The sequence below is a fragment of the Oncorhynchus mykiss genome, chromosome 27 (assembly GCF_013265735.2).
Source record: "Oncorhynchus mykiss isolate Arlee chromosome 27, USDA_OmykA_1.1, whole genome shotgun sequence".
Taxonomy (NCBI): Eukaryota; Metazoa; Chordata; class Actinopteri; order Salmoniformes; family Salmonidae; genus Oncorhynchus; species Oncorhynchus mykiss.
Window position 1 is genome coordinate 46398095 of NC_048591.1, and position 24467 is coordinate 46422561.

Here is a 24467-nt window from a genome sequence, read left to right on the forward strand (position 1 = left end):
AATGGGGGCCTGTACGGCCCTCCGTTTCCTGTAGTCCACGATCAGCTTCTTTGTCTTGCTCACATTGAGAGAGAAGTTGTTGTCCTGGCACCACACGGCCAGGTCTCTGACCTCTTCCCTATATACTCTCATCGTTGTCGGTGATCAGGCCACTGTTGTGCTTTCAGTCAACTTAATTATGGTGTTGGAGTTGTGCTTGGCCACGCAGTTGTGGGTGAACAGGGAGTACAGGAGGGGACTGAGCACGCACCCCTGGGGAGCTCCAGTGTTGAGGATCAGCTTGGCAGATGTGTTGCTACCTACCCTCGCCACCTGAGGGCGGCCCGTCAGGAAGTCCAGTTGCAGAGGGAGGTGTTTAGTCCCAGGGTCCTTAGCTTAGTGATGAGCTTTGAGGGCACTATGGTGTTGAACGCTGAGCTGTAGTCAATGAACAGCATTCTCACATAGGTGTTCCTTTTTGTCCAGGTGTGAAAAGGGCAGTGTGGAGTGCAATAGAGATTGCATCATCTGTGGATCTGTTGGGGAGGTATGCGAATTGGAGTGGGTCCACGGTTTCTGGCATGATGGTGTTGATGTGAGCCATGACCAGCCTTTCAAAACACTTCATGGCTACTGACGTGAGTGCTACGGGTCGGTAGTCATTTAGGCAGGTTAGCATTCTTGGGCACAGGGACTATGGTGGTCTGTTTGAAACATGATGGTATTACAGACTCAGACAGGGTGCAGGTTGAAAATGTCAGTGAAGACACAGTTGGTCCGTGCATGCTTGAGCACGTTTCTGCCTGCCTTTCCTCTGTTTCTATCTCTGTGTTCAGTCTTCGGTCTGGTTGGGAAGTAGAGTATCCTAGCCTATTCATGGCACCACCTTCGGGGATACAGCGGTGTCTTTTGGGGTCAGTCTTGCGAGGTTAGACAGCTCTATATTACAATAGGCAACCAGTAGCCTTTATCGATTGCCCTTTTCACACATAATGGAATGTGGCCTCTTGAAAGTGCCCTCGACTATAGCAAGTCTGTCTGTTAGGCTACGCAACGTTTTAGAAGAAAGCTTCTTCTCTGGAGATATGAACGAGTTACTGGTCTGTAAAGGCACTTAAACGTTCAGGCGACCAGAACTGTCAATTAAAATAATCTTGAGCTGCTGCTGTTGCGCAGGCCAATCTCCCCTGAAAATAAAAAAAAGTACTCTCTCTGTCTCTCTGTCTCTCTGTCTCTCTCCGTCTCTGTCCGTCTCTGTCCGTCTGTCTCTGTCCGTCTGTCTCTGTCTGTCTGTCTCTGTCCGTCTGTCTCTGTCTGTCTGTCTCTGTCTGTCTGTCTCTGTCTGTCTCTGTCTGTCTCCGTCTGTCTCTGTCTGTCTGTCTCTGTCTGTCTGTCTCTGTCTGTCTGTCTCTGTCTGTCTCTGTCTGTCTCTGTCCGTCTCCGTCCGGTAGCTGGTAGTATGTTTCTGATTCAGCGTGTTGCTTTCTGGATCTGTAGGAGTCGGAGAGGAGAACAGGGAGATGGAGGAGAGAGGAGGGGGAGAAGGTGGCCTCACTCCTAGGGCAGAAGACCCTCATCACAAGCTCTACCCTGGAGGGTAAGGGGACGATTAAGACCCAGTCAGATTCATTTTCGTAGTGAGATTGAACTGCAGGGTCCTAGTGTGAAGAAGAGCAGGTTGAGTAGGAAATGAAACATCATTTATCATACATTTACAACCTGTTATTCTTTAAATACCAATGCAAATATGGTAATACTTTATTTTACGGTGTGTATATATAAATATATACACAAACTACAACGTATGTACAATATATTACACGGTAGAGTGGTAATAACAGTCACAACCTATGAATTACTGTGTTTCTGTGAGATTCATTTGAATTAAACTAAACATTTTAATCCATCCTGTCTCTCCATGTAGGACTAGTCCTTTAAGCCTCTCATGGTGAAAGTGTCCTTGTGTGAAAAAGTTTTTAAAAAATTAATATGCCAGACACACCCCTAGATAGGTACTGAAACAATGCTTGACACACCCCTAGATAGGTACTGAAGCAATGCTTGACACACCCCTAGATAGGTACTGAAGCAATGCTTGACACACCCCTAGATAGGTACTGAAGCAATGCTTGACACACCCCTAGATAGGTACTGAAGCAATGCTTGGCACACCCCTAGATAGGTACTGAAGCAATGCTTGACACACCCCTAGATAGGTACTGAAGCAATGCTTGACACACCCCTAGATAGGTACTGAAGCAATGCTTGACACACCCCTAGATAGGTACTGAAACAATGCTTGACACACCCCTATTCAGGTACTGAAACAATGCTTGACACACCCCTAGATAGGTACTGAAGCAATGCTTGACACACCCCTAGATAGGTACTGAAACAATGCTTGACACATCCCTAGATAGGTACTGAAACAATGCTTGACACACCCCTAGATAGGTACTGAAACAATGCTTGACACATCCCTATTCAGGTACTGAAACAATGCTTGGCACACCCCTATTCAGGTACTGAAACAATGCTTGACACACCCCTAGATAGGTACTGAAACAATGCTTGACACACCCCTAGATAGGTACTGAAACAATGCTTGACACACCCCTAGATAGGTACTGAAACAATGCTTGACACACCCCTAGATAGGTACTGAAACAATGCTTGACACACCCCTAGATAGGTACTGAAACAATGCTTGACACACCCCTAGATAGGTACTGAAACAATGCTTGACACACCCCTAGATAGGTACTGAAGCAATGCTTGACACACCCCTAGATGGGTGCTGAAGCAATGCTTGACACACCCCTAGATGGGTGCTGAAACAATGCTTGACACACCCCTAGATAGGTACTGAAACAATGCTTGACACACCCCTAGATAGGCCCTCTCACTGAAACATATGAGAATGTAGTGTGAAAAACAGTCTATATATATATACATACAGTCGTGGCCAAAAGTTTTGAGAATGAATCAAATATTAATTTTCACAAAGTCTGCTGCCTCAGTTTGTATGATGGCAATTTGCATATACTCCAGAATGTTATGAAGAGTGATCAGATGAATTGCAATGAATTGCAAAGTCCCTCTTTGCCATGCAAATGAACTGAATCCACAAAAAAACATTTCCACTGCATTTCAGCCCTGCCACAAAAGGACCAGCTGACATGTCAGTGATTCTCTCGGTAACACAGGTGTGAGTGTTGATGAGGACAAGGCTGGAGATCACTCTGTCATCCTGATTGAGTTCGAACAACAGACTGGAAGCTTCAAAAGGAGGGTGGTGCTTGGAATCATTGTTCTTCCTCTGTCAACCATGGTTACCTGCAAGGAAACGAAAAGGGCTTCACAGGCAAGGATATTTCTGCCAATAAGATTGCACATAAATCGACAATTTATCGGATCATGAAGAACTTCAAGGAGAGCAGTTCAATTGTTGTGAGGAAGACTTCAGGGCGCCCAAGAAAGTCCAGCAAGCGCCAGGACCTTCTCCTAAAGTTGATTCAGCTGTGGGATCGGGGCACCACCAGTACAGAGCTTGCTCAGGAATGGCAGCAGGCAGGTGTGAGTGCATTTGTACGCACAGTGAGGTGAAGACTTTTGGAGGATGGCCTGGTGTCAAGAAGGGCAGCAAAGAAGTCACTTCTCTCCAGGAAAAACATCAGGGACAGACTGATATTCTGCAAAAGGTACAGAGATTGGACTGCTGAGGACTGGGGTCAAGTCATTTTCTCTGATGAATCCCCTTTCCGATTGTTTGGGGCATCTGGAAAAAAGCTTGTCAGGAGAAGAAACAGTTTGGTAACGAACAATGCCTTTTCCAACATGATGGAGCACCTTGCCATAAGGCAAAAGTGATAACTAAGTGGCTCGGGGAACAAAACATCTATATTTTGGGTCCATGGCCAGGAAACTCCCCAGACCTTAATCCCATTGAGAACTTGTGGTCAGTCATCAAGAAGCGGGTGGACAAACAAAACCCCACAAATTCTGACAAACTCCAAGCATTGATTATGCAAGAATGGGCTGCCATCAGTCAGGATGTTGCCCAGAAGTTAATTGACAGCCTGCCAGGGCGGATTGCAGAGGTCTTGAAAAAGAAGGGTCAACACTGCAAATATTGACTCTTTGCATCAACTTCATGTAATTGTCAATAAAAGCCTTTGACACTTTTATGAAATACTTGTTACTATGGAATACTGAAGTATAATTACATCTGACAAAAAATATCTAAAGACACTGAGGCAGCAAACTTTGTGAAAATTAATATTTGTGTCATTCTCAAAACTTTTGGCCACGACTGTGTGTGTGTATAATATAAGGAAGTTGAACGTGTTTGATCATGTCTTCATACAGGTCTGGAGATCTGTGTGGCCCCTACTGAGGCCCCTACTGAGGCCCCTACTGAGGCCCCTACTGAGGCCCCTACTGTGGCCCCTACTGAGGCCCCTGCTGAGGCCACTGCTGAGAGCAGCACCAATAGAGAGCATCGTGGCCCTCGTAGACAGTGGGCCCCAGGCCCCTCAGACACAGCTCTACAGGTGTTGGCTAACACAGACCTCCTCTCCTCTGGGAGTCTGGCAACCACAGGCCAGACACATTCAGGTATGCAGGTACTCTCACTGAGACAGGCCAGGCACACCCCTAGATAGGTACTGAAACAATGCTTGACACACCCCTAGATAGGTATTGAAACAATGCTTGACACACCCCTAGATAGGTACTGAAACAATGCTTGACACACCCCTAGATAGGTATTGAAACAATGCTTGACACACCCCTAGATAGGTACTGAAACAATGCTTGACACACCCCTAGATAGGTACTGAAACAATGCGTGACACACCCCTAGATAGGTACTGAAACAATGCTTGACACACCCCTAGATAGGTACTGAAACAATGCTTGACACACCCCTAGATAGGTACTGAAACAATGCTTGACACACCCCTAGATAGGTACTGAAACAATGCTTGACACACCCCTAGATAGGTATTGAAACAATGCTTGACACACCCCTAGATAGGTACTGAAACAATGCTTGACACACCCCTAGATAGGTACTGAAACAATGCGTGACACACCCCTAGATAGGTACTGAAACAATGCGTGACACACCCCTAGATAGGTACTGAAACAATGCTTGACACACCCCTAGATAGGTATTGAAACAATGCTTGACACACCCCTAGATAGGTACTGAAACAATGCTTGACACACCCCTAGATAGGTACTGAAACAATGCGTGACACACCCCTAGATAGGTACTGAAACAATGCTTGACACACCCCTAGATAGGTACTGAAACAATGCGTGACACACCCCTAGATAGGTACTGAAACAATGCGTGACACACCCCTAGATAGGTACTGAAACAATGCGTGACACACCCCTAGATAGGTACTGAAACAATGCGTGACACACCCCTAGATAGGTACTGAAACAATGCTTGACACACCCCTAGATAGGTACTGAAACAATGCGTGACACACCCCTAGATAGGTACTGAAACAATGCTTGACACACCCCTAGATAGGTACTGAAACAATGCGTGACACACCCCTAGATAGGTACTGAAACAATGCGTGACACACCCCTAGATAGGTACTGAAACAATGCTTGACACACCCCTAGATAGGTACTGAAACAATGCGTGACACACCCCTAGATAGGTACTGAAACAATGCTTGACACACCCCTAGATAGGTACTGAAACAATGCTTGACACACCCCTAGATAGGTACTGAAACAATGCGTGACACACCCCTAGATAGGTACTGAAACAATGCGTGACACACCCCTAGATAGGTACTGAAACAATGCTTGACACACCCCTAGATAGGTACTGAAACAATGCGTGACACACCCCTAGATAGGTCCTGAAACAATGCTTGACACACCCCTAGATAGGTATTGAAACAATGCTTGACACACCCCTAGATAGGTATTGAAACAATGCTTGACACACCCCTAGATAGGTATTGAAACAATGCTTGACACACCCCTAGATAGGTACTGAAACAATGCGTGACACACCCCTAGATAGGTACTCTCACTGAAACATACGAGAAAGTGACATTGTCGTCGTACAAACATCACAGGATATCCAGGTCAAACAACGTAGAGTGAACACCCACCGTAAATATTTGCAATAAACATTTTGAGAAGTGATGTTTTGAGTCACTAAAGCGTCCACGAACGTTTGAGTCCTACAATCTGAGTCCAACTTCGCCTCCCGTCGGAGCCCTCAGATTTCCACTATTCAATCAAATAAAACGTATTTATATTTTTTTTAACTGTCAATATTTCCAATAATTCTGTAGAGAACAGAGAGCGGAGACGATGGGACAGGAGTCCACCAGAGAAGCTACTGAGACTGTTAGAGAAAGCCCAGCTCTCCACTGCTTTCAGAACCTACTCCATACACACAGAAGGTAGGTCCCGCTATCAGAACCTACTCCATACACACAGAAGGTAGGTCCCGCTATCAGAACCTACTCCATACACACAGAAGGTAGGTCCCGCTATCAGAACCTACTCCATACACACAGAAGGTAGGTCCAGCTATCAGAACCTACTCCATACACACAGAAGGTAGGTCCTGCTTTCAGAACTTACTCCATAAACACAGAAGATAGGTCCAGCTATCAGAACCTACTCCATACACACAGAAGGTAGGTCCCGCTATCAGAACCTACTCCATACACACAGAAGGTAGGTCCCGCTATCAGAACCTACTCCATACACACAGAAGGTAGGTCCCGCTATCAGAACCTACTCCATACACACAGAAGGTAGGTCCCGCTATCAGAACCTACTCCATACACACAGAAGGTAGGTCCCGCTATCAGAACCTACTCCATACACACAGAAGGTAGGTCCAGCTATCAGAACCTACTCCATACACACAGAAGGTAGGTCCTGCTTTCAGAACCTACTCCATACACACAGAAGATAGGTCCAGCTATCAGAACCTACTCCATACACACAGAAGGTAGGTCCCGCTATCAGAACCTACTCCATACACACAGAAGGTAGGTCCCGCTATCAGAACCTACTCCATACACACAGAAGGTAGGTCCCGCTATCAGAACCTACTCCATACACACAGAAGGTAGGTCCCGCTATCAGAACCTACTCCATACACACAGAAGGTAGGTCCCGCTATCAGAACCTACTCCATACACACAGAAGGTAGGTCCAGCTATCAGAACCTACTCCATACACACAGAAGGTAGGTCCAGCTTTCAGAACCTACTCCATACACACAGAAGATAGGTCCAGCTATCAGAACCTACTCCATACACACAGAAGGTAGGTCCCGCTATCAGAACCTACTCCATACACACAGAAGGTAGGTCCCGCTATCAGAACCTACTCCATACACACAGAAGGTAGGTCCCGCTATCAGAACCTACTCCATACACACAGAAGGTAGGTCCCGCTATCAGAACCTACTCCATACACACAGAAGGTAGGTCCCGCTATCAGAACCTACTCCATACACACAGAAGGTAGGTCCCGCTATCAGAACCTACTCCATACACACAGAAGGTAGGTCCCGCTATCAGAACCTACTCCATACACACAGAAGGTAGGTCCCGCTATCAGAACCTACTCCATACACACAGAAGGTAGGTCCCGCTATCAGAACCTACTCCATACACACAGAAGGTAGGTCCCGCTATCAGAACCTACTCCATACACACAGAAGGTAGGTCCCGCTATCAGAACCTACTCCATACACACAGAAGGTAGGTCCCGCTATCAGAACCTACTCCATACACACAGAAGGTAGGTCCCGCTATCAGAACCTACTCCATACACACAGAAGGTAGGTCCCGCTATCAGAACCTACTCCATACACACAGAAGGTAGGTCCCGCTATCAGAACCTACTCCATACACACAGAAGGTAGGTCCCGCTATCAGAACCTACTCCATACACACAGAAGGTAGGTCCCGCTTAGAGGGGAATCTTTCTAGAAAACACTTACGGTATAATTGACTTGTCCACCACATGGTTGGTCATGCGTGCTGCGAAACCTTATTTCCGATTGAAAGGAATTGTAATAGATGATCGACGTATGTCTTCCCAAGTGATGTAGATCTCTCAACAACCTTGATAGTGAAAGACGCAGTTACACCTCTTCCATTTGCTTTCATCTCTACTGTTATGACTTACTGTAACGTTCTACCACAGCTATTTTAAAAAGCTATGATACACTACATGACCAAAAATATGTGGACACCTGCTCGTTGAAAATCTAATTTCATTGACATTAATATGGAGTTGGTCCCCCCCTTCCCCTTTGCTGCTATAACAGCCTCCTCTCTTCTGGGAAGGCTTTCCACTAGATGTTGGAACATTGCTGCTATAACAGCCTCCACTCTTCTGGGAAGGCTTTCCACTAGATGTTGGAACATTGCTGCTATAACAGCCTCCACTCTTCTGGGGAAGGCTTCCCACTAGATGTTGGAACATTGCTGCTATAACAGCCTCCACTCTTCTGGGGAAGGCTTCCCACTAGATGTTGGAACATTGCTGCTATAACAGCCTCCACTCTTCTGGGAAGGCTTCCCACTAGATGTTGGAACATTGCTGCTATAACAGCCTCCACTCTTCTGGGAAGGCTTCCCACTAGATGTTGGAACATTGCTGTGGGGACTTGCTTCCATTCAGCCGCAAGAGCATTAGTGAGTTCGGGTACTGATGTTGGGCGATTAGGCCTGGCTTGCAGTCGGCGATCCAATTCATCCCAAATGTGTTCGATGGGGTGGAGGTCAGGACTCTGTGCAGGCCAGTCAAGTTCTTCCACACTGATCTCGACAAACCATTTCAATATGGACCTCGCTTTGTGCACGGGGGTATTGTCAGGAAAGGGCCTTCCCCAAACTGTTGTCGTAAAGTTGGAAGCACAGTTTTCATGATTTTGCAGGAGTTTCATACTATTAGTTCAGCGCAAGACGACCCACCTCTCCCGCCAAATTCGAAAACCAAGGCAGCACTGAAGATGAGAGATTAGTTTTCACATGGCTAGCAGCTAGCAAGTCTTATATATTTTTTTTAAAGTTCAGGAGGATGCAAAATGTCATCAGCAAAGAAAAATCTTCGCAGGATTTATGTGATGGTTTGCCCAACAAAATAAATGATAAATTGACCTTTGGCCTTTGTCTGCCAGAACTGTTGAATGGTGTGTTACTCGAGATGGTTGAAAATGTCAAGGAGCTGCAAACTGTAGCGTTTAAAAAAAAAAAAATGTTTTTAGTTGAACTGTTTAGTGTGATGTCTTGATGAGAGGGGATGTGATTGACAGTTGTTGTAAGATACTGTGACTCAGAGCAGGTAGGTGAGGAGGTACGTGAGGAACTGCCTTGTCTGGTACTAATAGATGTAGCAAGATCATTTTGAGGAGAGGAGGTGTCGATTTTAATAAAAACCTATTCGCTATTACAACTGACGGTGCGGCAGGGTAGCAGTTAACCCACTGTTCCTAGACCAGTTAACCCACTGGTCCTAGACCAGTTAACCCACTGTTCCTAGACCAGTTAACCCACTGTTCCTAGACCAGTTAACCCACTGTTCCTAGACCAGTTAACCCACTGTTCCTAGACCAGTTAACCCACTGTTCCTAGACCAGTTAACCCACTGTTCCTAGACCAGTTAACCCACTGTTCCTAGACCAGTTAACCCACTGTTCCTAGACCAGTTAACCCACTGTTCCTAGACCAGTTAACCCACTGTTCCTAGACCAGTTAACCCACTGTTCCTAGACCAGTTAACCCACTGTTCCTAGGCCGTCATTGAAAATAAGAATTTGTTCTTAACTGACTTGCCTCGTTAAATAAAAGGTCAAATAAATATATATATGGTGGGGAAAACATAAAGATTACCTGCCCCGTGGTGAAATTGTCACTTATCATTCACCAAGAGAATCTTTGTTCCAAGATCAAGCCTGTGCTGCTAATGGTCAGAGCCTCTGTTTAGCGAGCAGTGGAATTCTGCCGTTTGTGAGCTATTAGATATTCAAAAGGCACAATTAGTTGTAAAATGCACGTATGAAAATCATAACGGGCACACAGATTGTCTGTCCAAAGCTGGCACACAGATCGGTCTGTCCGTAGCTGGCACACAGATCGTCTGTCCGTAGCTGGCACACAGATCGTCTGTCCGTAGCTGGCACACAGATCGTCTGTCCGTAGCTGGCACACAGATCGTCTGTCCAAAGCTGGCACACAGATCGGTCTGTCCAAAGCTGGCACACAGATCGGTCTGTCCAAAGCTGGCACACAGATCGGTCTGTCCAAAGCTGGCACACAGATCGGTCTGTCCAAAGCTGGCACACAGATCGGTCTGTCCAAAGCTGGCACACAGATCGGTCTGTCCGTAGCTGGCACACAGATCGTCTGTCCAAAGCTGGCACACAGATCGTCTGTCCGTAGCTGGCACACAGATCGTCTGTCCGTAGCTGGCACACAGATCGTCTGTCCGTAGCTGGCACACAGATCGTCTGTCCGTAGCTGGCACACAGATCGTCTGTCCGTAGCTGGCACACAGATCGTCTGTCCGTAGCTGGCTCACAGATCGGTCTGTCCGTAGCTGGCACACAGATCGTCTGTCCGTAGCTGGCACACAGATCGTCTGTCCGTAGCTGGCACACAGATCGTCTGTCCGTAGCTGGCACACAGATCGTCTGTCCGTAGCTGGCACACAGATCGTCTGTCCATAGCTGGCACACAGAAGAAATGGTGGGGTAAATTGGTACCCCTGGTTTAGAATGCAATTTGGTCTACGACTGCTCTTTAAAGCTACAGTATGATGATGATGATACAGTATGGTGATGATGATGATGATGATGAGAGTTGTGCTGCTATATCAACATGACTACTACCCTGACCCTGTGTTAGCCAAGTGGTTAAGAGCGTTGGGCCAGTAACCCGAAAGGTTTCTGGTTTGAACCCCCGAGCCGACTAGGTGAAAAATCTGTCGATGTGCCCTCGAGCAAGGCACTTAACCCTAATTGCTCCTGTAGGTTGCTCTGCTAAATGACAAAAAAAAAAATGGCACGATATGATCAATGACGATTGACACATGACGAGCCTGCGTTTGGTTGGTTTGATGCACGTTAACTTTAGTTAGTTCCCATGGAGTCATGTTTTCCTGAAGTGTAGTCTAGTACACCGTGACGCCACATTCCCTATGGTGCCCCGAGTGTTTGGTTTCCTGCAATATTTTTCAATGTTTTGGGGGGGGGGGGGGGGGGGGGGAATTGAGCATTCCAGGATATAATATACACTGAGTATACAAAACATTAAGATCACCTGCTCTTTACCGTGACATAGACTGACCAGGTGAATCCAGGTGAAAGCTACGATCCCTTATTGATGTCACTTGTTAAATTCACTTCAATCAGTGTAGATTCATGGGATTAAAAGTTAAAGAAGTGTTTTTAAGAAGCCTTGAGACAATTGAGACATGGATTGTGTCTGTGTGCCATTCAGAGGGTGAATATGGGCAAGACAAAAGATTGCCTTTAAACGGGGGTATGGTAGTAGGGGCCAGGCGCACCGGTTTGTGTCAAGAACTGCAACGCTGCTGGGGTTTTTCACTCTCAACAGTTTCCCATGTGTATCCAGAATGTTCCACCACCCAAAGGACATCCAGCCAACTTCACACAACTGTGGGAAGCATTGGAGTCAACATGAGGGGGTCAACTGGAGTCAACATGGGCCAGCATCCCTGAGGAACTTTTCAACACCTTGTGAAGTCCATGACCCAACGAATTGAGGCTGTTCTGAGGGGAAAAGGCAGTTCAACTCAATATTAAGGTGTTCCTAATGTTTTGTATACTCAGTGTACATGTACGCTCATCCTGATTTTAGGACTAGGCACAAATTTATCGGGTCCAAAGTAGGGCCCTAGAATGTAGGGAACGGGGTCTTGTCCCACACTACATAGGGTAAAGGGTCCAATTTGAAACGTGTCCCTCTCCCCACAGGTGAAGACCCTCTGGTAGGCCCCCTGTCCCGGGGAGGAAGGGACGACACAGACGGACCGACAGCTGGACAGACAGAGGATGAAGAACGGCTGCAACCACGCTCTGACGACGAGGATACGTGAGTCCTCCTGGAAGCCCATTGGCCAGACCAGACATATTGTGTATTCCACCAAATGGAACCCTATTCCCTGTATAGTGCACTACTATAGACCAGAGCCCTATGGGAACCTATTCCCCATATAGTGCACTACTTTTGACCAGAGCCCTATGGGCCTGTACGCTATGAAGGGAATAGGGTCTCCTTTGGGACAGACACAGAGAGTAGAAAGTAGTATACCCATTAGACTATAACAAGCTAAAAGGCAGTAAATGCTCATTTGGTCAAAAAATTAGTTAATATAATTTTTTGCTACATTTTAAATACATGCTTAATCATGTGGACAACTATCCTGCCTCTATTGTGTTCAGGAGACAATGGGGGTCATGTTACTGTGAAACCAAGGTAAATAAAAACCTTTTTTTGTCCTCAGTTCCACACTATGATCAGTTACTGCCTTTTTGCTTGGTAGGGCAGTATTGGTAGGGCAGTATTGGTAGGGCAGTATTGGTAGGGCAGTATTGGTAGGGCAGTATTGGTCCCTCTGATGCATTGAATGAGGTAAATAACTAATGTTTCAGTGGGATCATATTGACCAGTCCATACCCATCCATTCTGTGAATATTATTTATTTAATTTAGGCATGTATGTATCAGAGTAGGAGTGATGATATTTAGGATGAGTAGTCCTTTTAAATAACAATGAATAAGATTGCATGGACAGGGGGGGGGGGGGGGGGTCCATGGGGAGCTTGATACATACAGTGCCCTGTTTTCTAACAGTCCCCATGTCCTATTCTCAGAGACTTTGAAGAGGACTGTCCCTGTGACTGGATGGAGGAACTGGAGCAGATGTCTATGGACCACTGATACCTAGCGGTCTACCTAGCGGTCTGCCTAGCTAGCGGTCTGCCTAGCTAGCGGTCTGCCTAGCTAGCGGTCTGTCTAGCTAGCTAGCGGTCTGCCTAGCTAGCGGTCTGTCTAGCTAGCTAGCGGTCTGTCTGTCTAGCTAGCTAGCGGTCTGTCTGTCTAGCTAGCTAGCGGTCTGTCTGTCTAGCTAGCTAGCGGTCTGTCTGTCTAGCTAGCTAGCGGTCTGTCTAGCTAGCTAGCTAGCTAGCGGTCTGTCTGTCTAGCTAGCTAGCGGTCTGTCTAGCTAGCTTGCGGTCTGCCTGTTTACATATATATTGCACTGTTTACGTTTGAAATCGTTGAAATCGTGGATATGAATTACTTCGATGGGAACCGGTCCTGATGGGAACCGGTCCTGATGGGAACCGGTCCTGTTTTTTGACTGTAAGATGAACAACTTTGTGACACCGTTCGTATTTTAACTATATGTCTTTTATTACAAAGTATTCCACTGAGGAAAATGTCAATTTAAAAATGTTTTGAAATGTGTTGAAGAGTAATTATGATAACAGGTGAAAGAGCTTTACCTAATTGAGCTGTTTTTGTCTTAATATTTAAATAAATGGTAACTAAACAATGTATGATTTATTACAGAAAATAAAGACCGTTGTGATGTCTCTCGTTTTAAATCTATACTACCTTAGCCCGAGTGTCAGTTGGAGATCATTCCATCCAGCTTGTTGCCACGCCGACTAGTCTTGCCTTGACAACCTTTTTCTACTGTTAAGTCCTTTTTTTTTTTTAAATGTATTTTATTTTTTTTAATTAGGAAACTTAACGTGACGGCAGCCTTCACAGGGGGCCTTTTCTTTATGAACCGAAATACACGTCGTGGGAGACATTGGAAATGTCTTCAATGAGATTCCAGAAACCAGTCTTTTAAATCTTAAATGAGATCTAACTCAATGGGAGCGCTTTAATACAACGCGTAGTCACCACAAAGACGTTTAGTTATAACTATCACGTCTATTTCCTGTGGGCATATATATCAATGTCATTTCCATAAAGATAATTGACATTACAGTTTAGTGGTCCTCTGTAGCTCAGCTGGTACAGCATTGGAGGTTGTAACGCCAGGGTAGTGGGTTTGATTCCCAGGACCCCCACCCCCCCCCCCCATTCATGAAATGTTATGCATGCATGACTGTAAGTCGCTTTGGATAAAAGCGTGTTGCAAACAGCAGGTGTTAAATATCACTGATCAAATAAAAAATGTGCCTAATGTATATTTGTAAACAACTTGTGCACGAAATCCTAAGGAAGTCTCAAGGTTTTTGCTCGCCAGAGGTAGAGTATCTCATGATAAGCTGTGGACCACACTATTAACAAAAATAGTTTATTTTTCATAGCTGTCTATATACCACAGCAGACCGATGCTGGCACTCAACGAGCTGTATACGGCCATAAGCAAACAGGAAACCGCTCATCCACAGGCGGCGCTCCTAGTGGCCGGGGACTTTAATGCAGGGAAACTCAAATCCGTTTTACCAAATTTCTATCAGCTTGTTAAATTTGCAACCAGAGGATAAAAATACTCTAGACCACCTTTACTCCACACACAGAGACACATGCAAAGCTCTCCTTCGCCCTCCATTTGGCAAATCTGACAATTTTATCCTCCTGATTCCTGCTTACAAGAAAAAACTAAAGCAGGAAGTACCAGTGACTCGGTCCATAAAAGAAGTGGTCAGAGGAAGCAGATGCTAAGCTACAGGACTGTTTGTCTATCACAGACTGGAACATGTTCTGTGATTCCTCCGATGGCATTGAGGAGGAGTACACCACATCAGTCACCGGCTTTATCAATAAGTGCATCGATGACTGGGTTAGACTGGGTTACTGTTATGGCTAGACTGGGTTGTTGTTAGGGTTAGACTGGGCTGGACTGGGTTACTGTTAGGGCTAGACTGGGTTGTTGTTAGGGTTAGACTGGGTTGTTGTTAGGGTTAGACTGGGTTACTGTTAGGGTTAGACTGGGTTGTTGTTAGGGTTAGACTGGGTTACTGTTAGGGCTAGACTGGGTTGTTGTTAGGGCTAGACTGGGTTACTGTTAGGGCTGGAATGGGTTAGACTGGGTTGTTAGAGTTAGACTGGGTTGTTGTTAGGGCTGGACTGGGTTACTGTTAGGGCTAGACTGGGTTGTTGTTAGGGCTGGACTGGGTTAGACTGGGTTACTGTTAGGGCTAGACTGGGTTACTGTTAGGGCTAGACTGGGTTGGGTTGTTGTTAGGCCTAGACTGGGTTACTGTTAGGGCTAGACTGGGTTGTTGTTAGGGCTAGACTGGGTTACTGTTAGGGCTAGACTGGGTTAGACTGGGTTACTGTTAGGGCTGGAATGGGTTAGACTGGGTTGTTAGGGTTAGACTGGGTTACTGTTAGGGCTAGACTGGGTTACTGTTAGGGCTAGACTGGGTTACTGTTAGGGCTAGACTGGCTTAGACTGGGTTACTGTTAGGGCTAGACTGGGTTACTGTTAGGGTTAGACTGGGTTACTGTTAGGGCTAGACTGGGTTACTGTTAGGGTTAGACTGGGTTACTGTTAGGGTTAGACTGGGATACTGTTAGGGCTAGACTGGGTTACTGTTAGGGCTGGACTGGGTTAGACCCGGGTTACTGTTAGGGTTAGACTGGGTTACTGTTCGGGCTAGACTGGGTTAGACTGGGTTACTGTTAAGGCTAGACTGGGTTAGACTGGGTTACTGTTAGGGCTAGACTGGGTTACTGTTAGGGCTAGACTGGGTTAGAATGGGTTACTGTTAGGGTTAGACTGGGTTACTGTTAGGGCTAGACTGGGTTACTGTTAGGGCTAGACTGGGTTACTGTTAGGGCTAGACTGGGTTACTGTTAGGGCTAGACTGGGTTACTGTTAGGGTTAGACTGGGTTACTGTTAGGGCTAGACTGGGTTACTGTTAGGGCTAGACTGGGTTACTGTTAGGGCTAGACTGGGTTACTGTTAGGGCTAGACTGGGTTACTGTTAGGGCTAGACTGGGTTAGACTGGGTTACTGTTAGGGCTAGACTGGGTTACTGTTAGGGCTAGACTGGGTTACTGTTAGGGTTAGACTGGGTTACTGTTAGGGCTAGACTGGGTTACTGTTAGGGCTAGACTGGGTTGTTGTTAAGGCTAGACTGGGTTAGACTGGGTTAATGTTAGGGCTAGACTGGGTTACTGTTAGGGCTAGACTGGGTTACTGTTAGGGCTAGACTGGGTTGTTGTTAGGGCTAGACTGGGTTACTGTTAGGGCTAGACTGGGTTAGACTGGGTTACTGTTAGGGCTGGAATGGGTTAGACTGGGTTGTTAGGGTTAGACTGGTTTACTGTTAGGGCTAGACTGGGTTACTGTTAGGGCTAGACTGGGTTACTGTTAGGGCTAGACTGGGTTACTGTTAGGGCTAGACTGGGTTAGACTGGGTTACTGTTAGGGCTAGACTGGGTTACTGTTAGGGTTAGACTGGGTTACTGTTAGGGCTAGACTGGGTTACTGTTAGGGTTAGACTGGGTTACTGTTAGGGCTAGACTGGGTTACTGTTAGGGTTAGACTGGGTTACTGTTAGGGTTAGACTGGGTTACTGTTCGGGCTAGACTGGGTTAGACTAGGTTCATGTTAGGGCTGGACTGGGTTAGACTGGGTTACTGTTAGGGCTAGACTGGGTTAGACTGGGTTACTGTTAGGGCTAGACTGGGTTAGACTGGGTTACTGTTAGGGTTAGACTGGGTTACTGTTAGGGCTAGACTGGGTTACTGTTAGGGTTAGACTGGGTTACTGTTAGGGTTAGACTGGGTTACTGTTAGGGCTAGACTAGGTTACTGTTAGGGCTAGACTGGGTTACTGTTAGGGTTAGACTGGGTTACTGTTAGGGCTAGACTGGGTTAGACTGGGTTACTGTTAGGGCTAGACTGGGTTACTGTTAGGGCTAGACTGGGTTACTGTTAGGGTTAGACTGGGTTACTGTTAAGGCTAGACTGGGTTACTGTTAGGGCTAGACTGGGTTGTTGTTAGGGCTAGACTGGGTTAGACTGGGTTAATGATAGGGCTAGACTGGGTTACTGTTAGGGTTAGACTGGGTTACTGTTAGGGCTAGACTGGGTTACTCTTAGGGCTAGACTGGGTTGTTGTTAGGGCTAGACTGGGCTAGACTGGGTTACTGTTAGGGCTAGACTGGGCTAGACTGGGTTACTGTTAGGGCTAGACTGGGAGAGAAACCGGAAACACTACTTCTAGAGCAGCTGTGACTCCCCAGGCCTCTCCTCTAAACTAAATGTGTCAGACCCTTCATGTTCATGACCTCTCCAATAATACCACATAACATTCACTAAACAGGTGCTCTGTGCTGTTCTCTACAGTAAAATGATACGTGTTTCGTCCAGATATAGACTTAACACGCCAGACCAAGACTACAGTTGATGTTGGAAGTTTACATACACCTTGGCCAAATACATCCTCCACTGGGAATGTGATGAAAGAAATAAAAGCTGAAATAAATCTTTCTCTCTACTATTATTCTGACATTTCACATTCTTAAAATAAAGTGGTGATCCTAACTGACCTAAAACAGGGAATTTTCACTAGGATTAAATGTCAGGAATTGTGAAAAACTGAGTTTAAATGTATTTGGCTAAGGTGTATGTAAACTTCCAACATCAACTGTACATACTACCTCAATTAGCCCTTACTAACTGGTGCCTGTATATAACCTCTCTACTGTATATAACCTCTCTACTGTATATAACCTCTCTACTGTATATAACCTCTACTGTATATAACCTCTCTACTGTATATAACCTCTCTACTGTATATAGCCTCTACTGTATATAACCTCTCTACTGTATATGGCCTCTCTACTGTATATAGCCTCTCTACTGTATATGGCCTCTCTACTGTATATGGCCTCTCTACTGTATATGGCCTCTCTACTGTATATGGCCTCTCTACTGTATATAACCTCTCTACTGTATATAGCCTCTCTACTGTATATAGCCTCTCTACTGTATATAGCCTCTACTGTTTATAGCCTCTCTACTGTATATGGCCTCTCTACTGTATATGGCCTCTCTACTGTATATAGCCTCTCTACTGTATATAACCTCTCTACTGTATATGGCCTCTCTACTGTATATAGCCTCTCTACTGTATATAACCTCTACTGTATATAACCTCTCTACTGTATATAACCTCTCTACTGTATATGGCCTCTCTACTGTATATAGCCTCTCTACTGTATATGGCCTCTCTACTGTATATGGCCTCTCTACTGTATATGGCCTCTCTACTGTATATGGCCTCTCTACTGAATATAGCCTCTCTACTGTATATAACCTCTACTGTATATAACCTCTCTACTGTATATAACCTCTCTACTGTATATAACCTCTCTACTGTATAGAGCCTTTCTACTGTATATGGCCTCTCTACTGTATATAACCTCTCTACTGTATATAGCCTCTCTACTGAATATAGCCTCTCTACTGTATGTAGCCTCTCTACTGTATATAACCTCTCTACTGTATATAGCCTCTCTACTGTATATAACCTCACTACTTTTATAGCCTCTCTACTGTATATAACCTCTACTGTATATAACCTCTCTACTGTATATAGCCTCTCTACTGTATATAACCTCTCTACTGTATAGAGCCTCTCTACTGTATATGGCCTCTCTACTGTATATAACCTCTCTACTGTATATAACCTCTCTACTGTATATAGCCTCTCTACTGTATATAGCCTCTCTACTGTATATAACCTCTCTACTGTATGTAGCCTCTCTACTGTATGTAGCCTCTCTACTGTATGTAGCCTCTCTACTGTATATAACCTCTCTACTGTATATAGCCTCTCTACTGTATATAGCCTCTCTACTGTATATAGCCTCACTACTGTTATTTTTCACTGTCTTTTTTATGTCTTTACTTATCTATTGTTCACCTAATACTTTTTTTTAAAACTTAGAAATTGCATTGTTGGTTAGAGCCTGTAAGTAAGCATTTCACTGTAAGGTCTACTACACCTGTTGTATTCCGGTGCAGGTGACAAAATAAACGTTTGATTTGATTTGTTGTCATCCTGCTGTCGGTTTGTCTCAGCACCGTGAGGGTGAGGGCGTGGCTCCCCCTTCCTTCCACCCACTCCTCCCTCTTGAAACCTCCTGTTATGGAGGAAACAGCAGGCAGCTCAAAAGGACTGATCTTAAAGACACATCTGGGGGTGGAGCTCAAGGACACCAACGCTTTGTAGTGTTCCTCTTTTTGCTTGTGACACATCGACCGACAGACAGAATTTACGTAGCCCGAAATGGCACCTTATTTCCTACATAGTGCACTCCTTTTGACCAGAGTGACGCCTGCAGAGAGGCCCTGTATAGGGAATAGGGTTCCGTTTGGGACACACACACACACAAGGCTGTTTCTTTATGAGAGTTAAAGATAAAACAGGCCTTATGAAGGAACATCTCACTAGTTATAAACAGGCCTTATGAAGGAACAGCTCACTAGTTATAAACAGGCCTTATGAAGGAACAGCTCACTAGTTATAAACAGGCCTTATGAAGGAACAGCTCAGTATATATAAACAGGCCTTATGATGGAACAGCTAACTAGTTATAAACAGGCCTTATGAAGGAACAGCTCACTAGTTATAAACAGGCCTTATGAAGGAACAGCTCAGTATGTATAAACAGGCCTTATGAGGGAACAGCTCACTAGTTATAAACAGGCCTTATGAAGGAACAGCTCACTAGTTATAAACAGGCCTTATGAAGGAACAGCTCACTAGTTATAAACAGGCCTTATGAGGGAACAGCTCACTAGTTATAAACAGGCCTTATGAGGGAACAGCTCACTAGTTATAAACAGGCCTTATGAAGGAACAGCTCACTAGTTATAAACAGGCCTTATGAAGGAACAGCTCACTAGTTATAAACAGGCCTTATGAAGGAACAGCTCACTAGTTATAAACAGGCCTTATGAAGGAACAGCTCACTAGTTATAAACAGGCCTTATGAAGGAACAGCTCAGTATATATAAACAGGCCTTATGATGGAACAGCTAACTAGTTATAAACAGGCCTTATGAAGGAACAGCTCACTAGTTATAAACAGGCCTTATGAAGGAACAGCTCAGTATGTATAAACAGGCCTTATGAGGGAACAGCTCACTAGTTATAAACAGGCCTTATGAAGGAACAGCTCACTAGTTATAAACAGGCCTTATGAAGGAACAGCTCACTAGTTATAAACAGGCCTTATGAGGGAACAGCTCACTAGTTATAAACAGGCCTTATGAGGGAACAGCTCACTAGTTATAAACAGGCCTTATGAAGGAACAGCTCACTAGTTATAAACAGGCCTTATGAGGGAACAGCTCACTAGTTATAAACAGGCCTTATGAAGGAACAACAGCTCACTAGTTATAAACAGGCCTTATGAAGGAACAGCTCACTAGTTATAAACAGGCCTTATGAAGGAACAGCTCACTAGTTATAAACAGGCCTTATGAGGGAACAGCTCACTAGTTATAAACAGGCCTTATGAGGGAACAGCTCACTAGTTATAAACAGGCCTTATGAAGGAACAGCTCACTAGTTATAAACAGGCCTTATGAAGGAACAGCTCACTAGTTATAAACAGGCCTTATGAGGGAACAGCTCACTAGTTATAAACAGGCCTTATGAGGGAACAGCTCACTAGTTATAAACAGGCCTTATGAAGGAACAGCTCACTAGTTATAAACAGGCCTTATGAGGGAACAGCTCACTAGTTATAAACAGGCCTTATGAAGGAACAACAGCTCACTAGTTATAAACAGGCCTTATGAAGGAACAGCTCACTAGTTATAAACAGGCCTTATGAAGGAACAGCTCACTAGTTATAAACAGGCCTTATGAGGGAACAGCTCACTAGTTATAAACAGGCCTTATGAGGGAACAGCTCACTAGTTATAAACAGGCCTTATGAAGGAACAGCTCACTAGTTATAAACAGGCCTTATGAAGGAACAGCTCACTAGTTATAAACAGGCCTTATGAAGGAACAGCTCACTAGTTATAAACAGACCTTATGAAGGAACAGCTCACTAGTTATAAACAGACCGTATGAAGGAACAGCTCACTAGTTATAAACAGACCTTATGAAGGAACAGCTCACTAGTTATAAACAGACCTTATGAAGGAACAGCTCACTAGTTATAAACAGACCTTATGAAGGAACAGCTCACTAGTTATAAACAGGCCTTATGAAGGAACAGCTCACTAGTAATAAACAGACCTTATGAAGGAACAGCTCACTAGTTATAAACAGACCTTATGAAGGAACAGCTCACTAGTTATAAACAGACCTTATGAAGGAACAGCTCACTACTTATAAACAGACCGTATGAATGAACAGCTCACTAGTTATAAACTGAATAAGGATCTTTTTTGTAGATATGAAGGTCTGGTAACTGTGGATATATCCCAGATGCTACCCTCTTCTCTATACAGTGCACTCATTTTGCCCAGTGTCCTTTGAGCCCTATTCCGTATAGTGCACTTCTTTTGACCAGAGACCTCTGGGTTTGTATCAAAAGTAGTGCAATACATAGGGAATAGAGTGATAGTTGAGTGCCGTTTGGGACAGACTTTGTACGTGGCTGTTAGAAGCTCTTCTCAGTGTAAAGATCAGGAAAGAGACGGTAGGCTAGCGTTGAGATGCTCTGTCACATAGACAGTAGGCTAGCGTTGAGTTGCTCTGTCACATAGACAGTAGGCTAGCGTTGAGATGCTCTGTCACATAGAGACAGTAGGCTAGCTTTGATTTGCTCTGTCATATAGAGACAGTAGGCTAGCGTTGAGATGCTCTGTCACATAGACAGAAGGCTAGCGTTGAGATGCTCTGTCACATAGAGACAGTAGGCTAGCTTTGATTTGCTCTGTCATATAGAGACAGTAAGCTAGCGTTGAGATGCTCTGTCACATAGACAGTAGGCTAGCGTTGAGATGCTCTGTCACATAGAGACAATAGGCTAGACTTGAGATTCTTTGTCATATAGAGACAGTAGGCTAGCGTTGAGATGTCCTGTCATATAGAGACAGTAGGCTAGCGTTGAGATGTCCTGTCATATAGAGACAGTAGGCTAGCGTTGAGATGTCCTGTCATATAGAGACAGTAGGCTAGCGTTGAGATGCTCTGTCACATAGACAGTAGGCTAGAGTTGAGTTGCTCTGTCACAGAGACAGTAGGCTAGCGTTGAGTTGCTCTGTGACAGTCGGCTAGCGTTGAGTTATTCTGTCACACAGAAACAGTATGCTAGCATTGAGTTGCTCTGTGACAAAGACAGTAGGCTAGCGTTCAGTTGCTCTGTGACAGAGACAGTAGGCTAGCGTTGAGTTGCTAAAACAAAGTCATTAGTCAAAGTACTGAGTAAAGGGTCTGAATACTTATTGAAATGTGATATTTATCAATTAGCAAGCATTTGTAAAAAGCTGTTTTTGCTTTGTCATTATCGGTTATTGTGCGTAGATTGAGGGGGGAATAAAACCATTTAAGACATTTTTGAATAAGGCTGTAACGTAACAAAATGTGGAGAAAGTCAAAGGGTCTGAATACTTCCCGAATGCACTGTAGATCTGGATGTCATCGGCATAGCTGTGAAATTAAAGGTTGAAGGGACGGAGGATCTGACCAACTGGGAGGATGTAGAAGATGAAGAGGGACCAAGCACAGAGCCCTGGGGGATACCCATGTATAACTGCAGCTGATTCTGGTGTAATGGGTCCGTTTTGTGAGGTATGATTGTAGCCAGGAGACCCTCCAGCCTGATGAGGAGGATCCGATGGCTCACTGTGTCAAAAACGTCACTCAGTTCCAGGAGAATCAGGATGTTGAGGGCACCAGCACCAGCATCAGCAGAGGTGAGGAAGTCATTAATAACTTTGAGGAGTGCAGTTTCAGTACTGTGGAGGGGGTGGAAACCAGACTGCAGGGGCTCGAACAGGTTGTTGATTAGCAGGTGTGTTTGTAATTGGGAAGCCACAGTACTTTCCAGAGTCTTTGCAAGGAAGGGGAGGTTGGAAATTGTGCTGAAGTTATTTAGGATGGTGGGGTCCAGTCCTGGCTTTTTAAAAATGGGGGTGCTGTTTTCTAGTTGGAGAGGACAGTTTTGTAGGAGAGGGAGAGGTTGACGATACATGTGATATATGGACAGAGAGCAGGCAGGCAGGCTTTGATGAGAACATTGGGGAGATGATCCAGAGAGCAAGTTGTAGTCTTCGAGGACATTATGAGTTTTGAGATATAGAGAGTTAATTTGGAGAGCCGGGTTTCAGGGGTGATGGTTGGGAGATTGACAGGAGGAAGTAAGGGAGACAGAGAGTTGAGGGAGACAGAGAGTATCCCCCAAGAGAGGATGGCTTTCACTTCAGCAGTAATAAATTCATTAACTTCTTTGAGGAAAAGATCATGATCATTAGAAAGCAAATTACGGACTCCTCTTTAAATTCCAACTAAACTACTGAAAGAGCTGCTTCCTGTGCTTGGCCCTCCTATGTTGAACATAATAAACAGCTCTCTATCCACCGGATGTGTACCAAACTCACTAAAAGTGGCAGTAATAAAGCCTCTCTTGAAAAAGCCAAACCTTGACCCAGAAAATATTTTAAAAACTATTGGCCTATATCGAATCTTCCATTCCTCTCAAACATTTTAGAAAAAGCTGTTGCGCATCAACTCACTGCCTTCCTGAAGGCAAACAATGTACACGAAAGGCTTCAGTCTGGTTTTAGACCCCATCATAGCACTGAGACTGCACTTGTGACAGTGGTAAATGACCTTTTAATGTCGTCAGACCGAGGCTCTGCATCTGTCCTCGTGCTCCTAGACCTTAGTGCTGCTTTTGATACCATCGATCACCACATTCTTTTGGAGAGATTGGCAACCCAAATTGGTCTCCACAGACAAGTTCTGGCCTGGTTAAGATCTTATCTGTCGGAAAGATATCAGTTTGTCTCTGTGGATGGTTTGTCCTCGGACAAATCAACTTTAAATTTCGGTGTTCCTCAAGGTTCTGTTTTAGGACCACTATTGTTTTCACCATATATTTTACCTCTTGGGGATGTCATTCGAAAACATAATGTTAACTTTCACTGCTATTCGGATGACACACAGCTGTACATTTCAATGAAACATGGTGAAGTCCCAAAATTGCCCTCGCTGGAAGCCTGTGTTTCAGACATAAGGAAGTGGATGGCTGCAAACTTTCTACTTCTAAACTCGGACAAAACAGAGATGCTTGTTCTAGGTCCCAAGAAACAAAGAGATCTTCTGTTGAATCTGACAATTAATCTTGATGGTTGTACAGTTGTCTCAAATAAAACTGTGAAGGACCTCTGCGTTACTCTGGACCCTGATCTCTCTTTTGACAAACATATCAAGACTGTTTCACAAGGACAGATTTTTTTCCATTTTCGTAACATTACAAAAATCAGAGATTTTCTGTCCAA

At 44.8% G+C, this 24467-nt stretch overlaps 1 protein-coding gene across 7 annotated transcripts in view; it reads left to right on the forward strand.

Annotated features, from left to right (window-relative positions):
• Positions 1 to 13073, forward strand: part of nek3 (NIMA related kinase 3) — a 35849-nt gene extending 22776 nt beyond the window's left edge. For 3 of the 7 annotated variants that reach the window (XM_036965247.1, XM_036965252.1, XM_036965248.1), the window contains 6 exons: positions 1477 to 1576; positions 4348 to 4388; positions 4437 to 4596; positions 6315 to 6425; positions 11990 to 12107; positions 12889 to 13073. In XM_036965247.1, coding sequence (XP_036821142.1) covers positions 1477 to 1576; positions 4348 to 4388; positions 4437 to 4596; positions 6315 to 6425; positions 11990 to 12107; positions 12889 to 12955 — 597 coding nt within the window. In that variant the 3' untranslated portion in view covers positions 12956 to 13073. The remainder of the gene's footprint in view (positions 1 to 1476; positions 1577 to 4347; positions 4389 to 4436; positions 4597 to 6314; positions 6426 to 11989; positions 12108 to 12888) is intronic. The other 4 variants (XM_036965250.1, XM_036965251.1, XM_036965253.1 and 1 more) reach the window with 4 other exon arrangements.
• The last annotated feature ends 11394 nt before the right edge of the window (positions 13074 to 24467 follow it).